Source organism: Cebus imitator, unplaced genomic scaffold (genome assembly GCF_001604975.1).
Source record: "Cebus imitator isolate Cc_AM_T3 unplaced genomic scaffold, Cebus_imitator-1.0 Scaffold79, whole genome shotgun sequence".
Lineage (NCBI taxonomy): Eukaryota > Metazoa > Chordata > Mammalia > Primates > Cebidae > Cebus > Cebus imitator.
In genome coordinates this window covers 3,682,419-3,690,149 of record NW_016107394.1, presented here as the reverse complement: position 1 = coordinate 3,690,149, position 7,731 = coordinate 3,682,419, and the positions used below count along the sequence as shown (strand labels likewise).

Here is a 7,731-nt window from a genome sequence, read left to right as displayed (position 1 = left end):
AAAAAAAAAAAAAAAAAAAAAAGAAATAAAAATAGTATTAACAAGGAAAGCTAAGATGAAGTAGATACCCCCTTTCCTTCAAAGTTATAAGACTGACTGTGGGACCTTTTGAAGGAGGAATGAAGGGATTATACCAGCAGAAACGGGACAAGGGTTGGGTACTTTGAGCATGAACATGAGAATTTACTCTTGTCTTAGGGATGTTGGGCTCACTAGTATAGAGGGGCCAGACCAAGACCCTGAGAGGAAAAAATGGGAACCTGGCAATGTGTTATTTTTTCTAGGCTTAGGGAAAGAAAGGAGGCCACACAAGATTCCTTCTAGTATAACTAGTCCAGTTCCCCAGAGGGATAAGATACAGAACTCAGGACAGAGCCTCTGTAAGGCGGCAGAAGAAAGCTTTCACTGTGCTGTCCCATGCAGGAAGCCAGGAGGCTGGAGCAACTTCCCCCAGTACTGTACTAGCTACCCCGAGACACTGAATAACATCAGAGAAAAGCCTACAGCCCTAAACAAAGGGAGCATCCAATCTATTCAAGCAACCAAGGTCATCTGAGCCAGGTGTTTGCAGATAGTGGGTTTATTTGAGAAATCTGATTTATAAAAACACAGGACAGCTCCAGCAACCACATTTCAGTTCAGTTCAATCAATATTTACTGTCCTCTCCTTGATGCCAAGCCCTGTGCTGGATACTGAGGATAGGAAGAAAAATGAGACTTCTACCCTTAGGGACCTCATAATCTAGAAGGGAACACAGTCATAAAAACAGACAGTTAAGGCCAGGTTCAGTGGCTCACACCTGTAATTCTAGTACTTTGGGAGACTGATGCAGGTGGATCACTTAAGACCAGCCTGTGCAACATGGCAAGACCCCATCTCTACAAAAATATAGTGAGCCGGTTACAGTGGCATACTCCTGTAGTCCTAGCTACTCAGGAGGCTTAGGAGGGAGAATTATTTGAGCCCGGGAGGCAGAGGTTGCAGTTAGCTGAGATTGCACCACAGCATTCCAGCTTGGGCGACAGAGCGAGAACCTATCTCAAAAAAAACAAAACAAAACAAAAAACAGATCAGTAAGTCCTAGGACAGAGGAAGCACAAGGAACTCTGGCAGCTCATGGTAAGAAAAGCAACTCAGGGCTGGCATGGTGGTTCCCACTGGTAATCCCAGCACTTTGGGAGGCCAAGGTGGGAAGGTCACTTGAGCCCAGGACCAGAAGACTGGCATGAGCAACATAGGGAGACCCCGTCTCTACAAAAATTTCTAAAAATTATCCAGGGTTGGTGGCATGTACATGTAGTCCCAGCTACTTAAGATGCTGAGGCAAAAGGACTGCTTGAGCCTAGGATTTCAAGGAGTAGTGACCCATGATTACAGCACTGCATTCTAGCCTGGGCAACACAGTGAGACCACGTCTCAAATTTAAAAAAAAAAAAAGAAAAGAAAAGAAAAGAAAAGAGAAAAGAAAGAAAGAAAAGTAACTCAGTGCCGGGAATCCAGGAAGGTTTCTTAGAAGGAGAAATTTGTGGCTGGGCTTGGTGGCTCACGCCTATAATCCCAGTACTTTGGGAGGCTGAGGCGGGCAGATCACCTGAGGTTGGAGTTCGAAACCAGTCTGACCAACATGGAGAAACCCCATCTCTACTAAAAATACAAAATTAGCTGGGCGTGGTGGCGCATGCTTGCAATCCCAGCTACTCGGGAGGCAGAGGCAGGAGAATTGCTTAAAACCAGGAGGTGGAGGTTGCAGTGTGCCAAGATCATGCCACTGTACTCCAGCCTGGGCAACAAGAGTGAAACTCCATCTCAAAAAAAAAAAAAGAGGAGAAATTTGTTTGTGTTCCCTCCTCACCCTGCTTTCTCACTGAGATTTAGGTTGAAGAGGAATTAGCCAGGTGAAGAAGGGGAGGTCTTCCAAGTAGGCAGAATAGCTTGTGGAAGTCTTGAAAAAGTATAATGACTTGGATGAAAAACAAGAGGCCCAAAACAGTTAAAGCATGGTATCCAGGGGAGTGGAGAAGAGGCTGGTGAGGAACAGGGGGACAGATGGCATTAAGTTTCCTTTTATACCACGTTAATAGAGTGGGTCAGAGCATAGCATATGCAGACAATTATCTGAGAGAGAAGATTCTAAGAAATTTTTTTTTGAGGCGGAGTCTCACCTTGTCGCCGGGCTGGAGTGCAGCGATGTGATCTCGGCTTACTGCAATCTCCACCTCCCAGATTCAAGCAATTCTCTTGCCTCAGCCTCCTGAGTAGCTGGGATTACAGGCACACACCAAGACACCCAGCTAATTTTTGTATTTTTTTAGTAAAGACAGGGTTTCACCATGTTGGGCAGGATGGTCTCGATCTCCTGACCTCATGATCCACCTGTCTCAGCCTCCCAAAGTGCTGGGATTAAAGGCGTGAGCCACCGCGCCCGGCAAAGACATTTTTTTTTAAAGAGTACTCTCTCAAATAAAAAAAAAGTCCCTCTCAAATAAAACTAATTCTATTTCCCTCTATTTCATGTGGGACTTTTAGAAGGGGGATGTCTCACTGATGTTATACACTGTTTTACTTAACATTTTGGAAAGAATTGCCTCTGACTTCAACTCAAGAAAAGACTTCTTCGTTACAAACGTAATCAGTTTTTGTAATGGTGTCAGCAAATAAAAGGATGCTTATTATTTTTTTAAAAAAAGAAGGGGGATATCTCAAAAATAAAACAACTTCAACAATTTACTCTAAGGTGTCACAACTCAAAAAGGGTGTAAATCACTCCTTCTTCTGAATTTTAATAGTGCTTTGTATCTTCCTTTTAGCACTCATCACTTTCTGCCTGGAAGTATACTATCTGTGTCTTATCTTTGTTGGTTTACCAGTTCCCTCTGAGGATGAACCATGTCTTATTCATGAATTTTGTAAAATTATTTTACTGGCCAGGCATGGTGGCTCATGCCTGTAATCCTAGTACTTTGGGAGGCTGAAGCAGGTGTATTGCTTGAGCTTAGGAGTTCCAGACCAGCCTGGGCAACATGGAAAAACACCATCTCTACAAAAAAATACAAAAATTAGTCAGGTGTGGTGGTACGTCCCTGCAGTCCTAGCTACTCGGTAGGCTGAAAATGGGAGGATCTCTTGAGCCCAGGAGGCGGAGGTTGTAGCGAGCTGAGATCACAACACTGCACTCCAGCCTGTGTGGCAGAAAGACTATTTAATTTAAAAAAAAAAATTATTTTGCAACTCACTCTTGAAAAGACAAGGCATCAAGAGTTCCTAGCACATAATAGATATTCAATAAATATTGCACAGCATTGTGAAGTTACATGACATACAAGTTGAAATTCTAGTCTTAGAGATATTCTAATCCAGAATTCCTCAACCTTTGTGTCTGATAAAAACTATGAACTCTCTTCAGAAAAATTCACCTACAGGAAACATTTTGCATATAATTTCAGGACCCACCATGCCTAGACGAGGAAGGTTGACTTACCCAAAGTCAGAAGGCTGAAAAGTGGCAGAACCAAGCCTAGAACACAACTTTCCTTGTTCCTAATTCAGCAGTCTTCCCACTACAAAGGAACAATTTTAGTAGGGCATTTGTTTCCTACTGGGAGCCTGCCTGATACAGGCTTGATATGTGGTAATGTTCTTCTCCTGAAATTCCTACTGCAAGGACGATGCTCAGGAGAACATGGCAAGGTTAGTGGTTTCTAAAGCCCAAATTCAATGGAATTGGACCTTGCCAAGAAGAGAGAGGCAAATAGGAAATATGTGTGGTTGCATGGGAGCATCAAAATAAGCTAAAGAACCAAGAGATATTGAAGTCTCCCCAAAATCTCCCCCACTGTACCGTTTACAGGAAGTGATAGACTTGAGATTGAAAGCCAGGTCTTCTACCTTGCCTCAGCTTCTCAAGTGGCTGGGACTACAGGCACATGCCACCAAGCCCGGCTAAATTTTAGAAATTTTTGTAGAGACAGGGTCTCCCTATGTTGCCCAAGCTAGTCTTCTGGTTCTGGGCTCAAGTTGTATCTACCCCATAAGAAAATCCTCTGCACACACATAGAAATCTAACTGGAACCAAAGAAATGGGCTAAATAATTTCATAATGCTTAGAACTAATACCCAGTTATCTGGGTTAAAGGATTCAAGGAGCACATAATATATTTTATATTTATTTGTTTGTTTATTTATTTATTTATTTTTGAGACAGAGTCTCGCTCAGTTGCCCAGGCTGGAGAGCAGTGGCATGATCTTGGCCCAGTACAACCTCTGCCTCCTGGGCTTGAGTGAGTCTCATGCCTCAGCCTTCTGAGTAGTTGGGATTACAGACATGTGCCGCCACGCCCAGCTAATTTATATATGTATATATATATATATATATTTTTTTTTTTTTGAGACAGTCTTGCTTCGTTGCCAGGCGCCAGGCTGGAGTGCGGGGGCCCGATCTTGGCTCACTGCAACCTCCACCACCCGGGTTCAAGCAATTCTCCTGCCTCAGCCTCCTAAGTAGCTGGGACTACAGGTGCACACCACCACGCCCAGCTAATTTTTGTATTTTTAGTAAAGACAGGGTTTCACCATGTTGGCCAGGATGGTCTCAATCTCTTGACCTCATGATCTGCCCACCTCGGTCTCCCAAAGTGCTGGGATTATAGGCATGAGCCACCGCATCCAGCAATTTTTATATTTTTAGTAGAGATGGGGTTTCGGCTATTTTGGTCAGGCTGGTCTTGAACTCTTGACCTCAAGGGATTTGCCTGACGTGGCTTCTCAAAGTGCTGGGATTAAAGGTGTGAGCCACCACACCTGGCCTATTTTAGATTTGAAAATACAATAAGAATCAGCCGGTTGGGCATGGTGGCTCACACCTGTAATCCCAGCACTTTGGCAGAGGGAGGCAGGTGGATCACGTGAGGTTGGGAGTTGGAGAACAGCCTGACCAACATGGAGAAACCCCTTCTCTACTAAAAATACAAAATTAGCTGGTCATGGTGGCGCATGCCTCTAATCCCAGCTACTTGGGAGGCTGAGGCAGGAGAATCACTTGAACCCAGGAGGCAGAGGTTGCAGTGAGCGGAGATTGTGCCATTGCGTTCCAGCCTGGGCAACAAGAGCAAAACTCTGTCTCAAAAAAAAAAAAAAAAGAATGAGTTATCCCAGCAGCACTTTGGGAGGTCAAGGCAGGCAGATCACTTGAGGTCAGGAGTTCAAGACCTGGCCTGGTCAACATGGTAAACCCCCCCCCTACTAAAAATACAAAAATTAGCCAGGTATGGCAGCACACACCTATAATCCCTGCCACTTGGCAGGCTGAGGCACAAGAATCACTTGAACCTGGGAGGGAAAGGTTGCAGTGAGCTGAGATCACGCCACTGCACTCTAGCCTAGGTGACAGAGTGAGACTCCATCTCAAAAAAACAAACAGCCAGACATGGTGGCTCACGCCTGTAATCCCAGCACTTTGGGAGGCTGAGGCGGGTGGATCACCTGAGGTCGGGAGTTCGAGACCAGTCTGACCAATATGGAGAAACCCTGTCTCTACCAAAAATACAAAATTAGCCAGGCATGGTGGCACATGCCTGTAATCCCAGCTACTTGGAAGGCTGAAGCAGAAGAATTGCTTAAACCCGGGAGGTGGAGGTTGCAGTAAGCCATTGCACTCCAGCCTGGGCAACAAGAGCAAAACTCCGTCTCAAAAACAAAAAAAAACAGAATCAGTATTTTGGCTGAAAATGTCAGTCTAGCTCTACTTGCCACAAATCATTCACTCAACTAAACTGAATTAGCATTTCTACTATGAGGTCCATAGTGAAGTAAGTATACTATTAGGAAGATTTTTTTTTTTAAGTATTACAAACAATAAAATCAGGCCAGGCACGGTGGCTCATGTCTGTAATCCCAATGCTTCCAGAGGCTGAAGCAAGAGGATCACTTGAGGCAAGGAGCTTGAGACAAGCCTGGGCGATACAGCAAGACCCTGTCTCTATAGGAAATTTTTTTAATTAGATGGGCATGGTGGCGAGAACCTGTAGTACCAGCTACTTGGGACGCTGAGATGGGAGGATCGCCTGAGGCCAGGAAGTCAAAGCTGTAGTGAGTCGTGATCATGCCACTGCACTACAACGTGGATGACAGCAAGACTGTCTCAAAAAAAAATTTTTTTTCAAACCATTTGCTTTTTTTTTTTTTTTTTTGAGACAGAGTTTCACTCATGTTACCCAGGCTGGAGTGCCATGGCGCGATCTCGGCTCACCGCAACCTCCGCCTCCCGGGTTCAGGCAATTCTCCTGCCTCAGCCTCCTGAGTAGCTGGGATTACAGGCATGCACCACCATGCCCAGCTAATTTTTTGTATTTTTAGTAGAGACAGGGTTTCACCATGTTGACCAGGATGGTCTCGATCTCTTGACCTCATGATCCACCCGCCTCGGCCTCCCAAAGTGCTGGGATTACAGGCTTGAGCCACCGCGCCCGGCCACCATTTGCTTTTTACTATGATAACCTGGCCTAGGGATAAGATTGGAAGTTTGTAGAAACATCTCTGTCTGGAAATTCTAAGCTAATCACTGGCAAGGATTGAAGGGCAACTCTATCATTTCTAGCTCCAATATTATCCAAACTATACATATCTGATCTTCAGGTTTTTGCAAAAGCTGCACATTACCCTTTTCCAAAAGACTCTCCTTGCCTCTTACCTCTTCTGCTTTAATTAGGTGCTTGTACTTTCCAATGCCATGGGTGGGTTTTGTCTTGTAGGGCCGACTACTACTTAGCAGAATGCCACCTAAAAGAGAGAAAATAAAACAAACTTGTTTATTTGCTGTCATTATTATTGTTGTTTTTAAGATACAGGGTCTTGCTGTCACCCCAACTGGGATGTAATGCCATCTCATAGCTCATTGCAGCCTCAAACTCCTGGGTACAAGACAATCTTCTGCCTCAGCTCACGCCCCACCCCCGACCCCGAGTAGCTGGGATTACAGGCATGTGCCATCATGCCCAGCTAATATTTTTTATTTTTTGTGGACCTGGGGTATTTCTATGTTGCCCGTGCTGGTCTGGAACTCCTTCCACCTCAGCATCCCAGGATGCCAGGATTATAGGTGTGAGGCTCCACGCGTAGCCTGGACCGCAAATAAATAAATAAATAAATATATATATATATATATAAAATATATATATTAATATATACTTTGCTGGTATTATATATATGAAATCCATATATAACAAGGTAACATTAAGGATTTTTAAAAATAATCTTGGAGTAGAGATCTTTCTAAGCATGAAACACAATCTAGAAATCAACTATTAATAAACTTAGCTATATAAAATGTTAAAACATCTATTCAACAACAACAAAAAAAAAAATAGGCCGGGCGTGGTGGCTCATGCCTGTAATCCCAGCACTTTGGGAGGCCAAGGCGGGTGGATCATGAGGTCAGGAGTTCGAGACCAGCCCGGCCAAGACGGTGAAACCCTGTCTCTACTTAAAAAAAAAAAAAAAATTAGCTGAGCACTATGGCGGGTGCCTGTAATCCCAGCTACTCGGGAGGCTGAGGCAGGAGAACCACTTGAACCCAGGAGGCAGAGGTTGCAGTGAGCTGAGATTGCATCACTGCACTCTAGCCTAGGTGACAGAGTGAGACTCCATCTCAAAAAAACAAACAGCCAGACATGGTGGCTCACGCCTGTAATCCCAGTACTTTGGGAGGCCAAGGCGGGTGGATCATGAGGTCGGGA

The 7,731-nt window shown here is 44.5% G+C and overlaps 1 protein-coding gene across 2 annotated transcripts in view; it reads right to left on the bottom strand.

The window, feature by feature from the left end:
- Positions 1–7,731, bottom strand: part of MRPL48 (mitochondrial ribosomal protein L48) — a 79,242-nt gene that overhangs the window by 41,587 nt on the left and 29,924 nt on the right. For both annotated transcript variants that reach the window (XM_017532960.2, XM_037740119.1), the window contains exon 4: positions 6,687–6,775. In XM_017532960.2, coding sequence (XP_017388449.1) covers positions 6,687–6,775 — 89 coding nt within the window. The remainder of the gene's footprint in view (positions 1–6,686; positions 6,776–7,731) is intronic.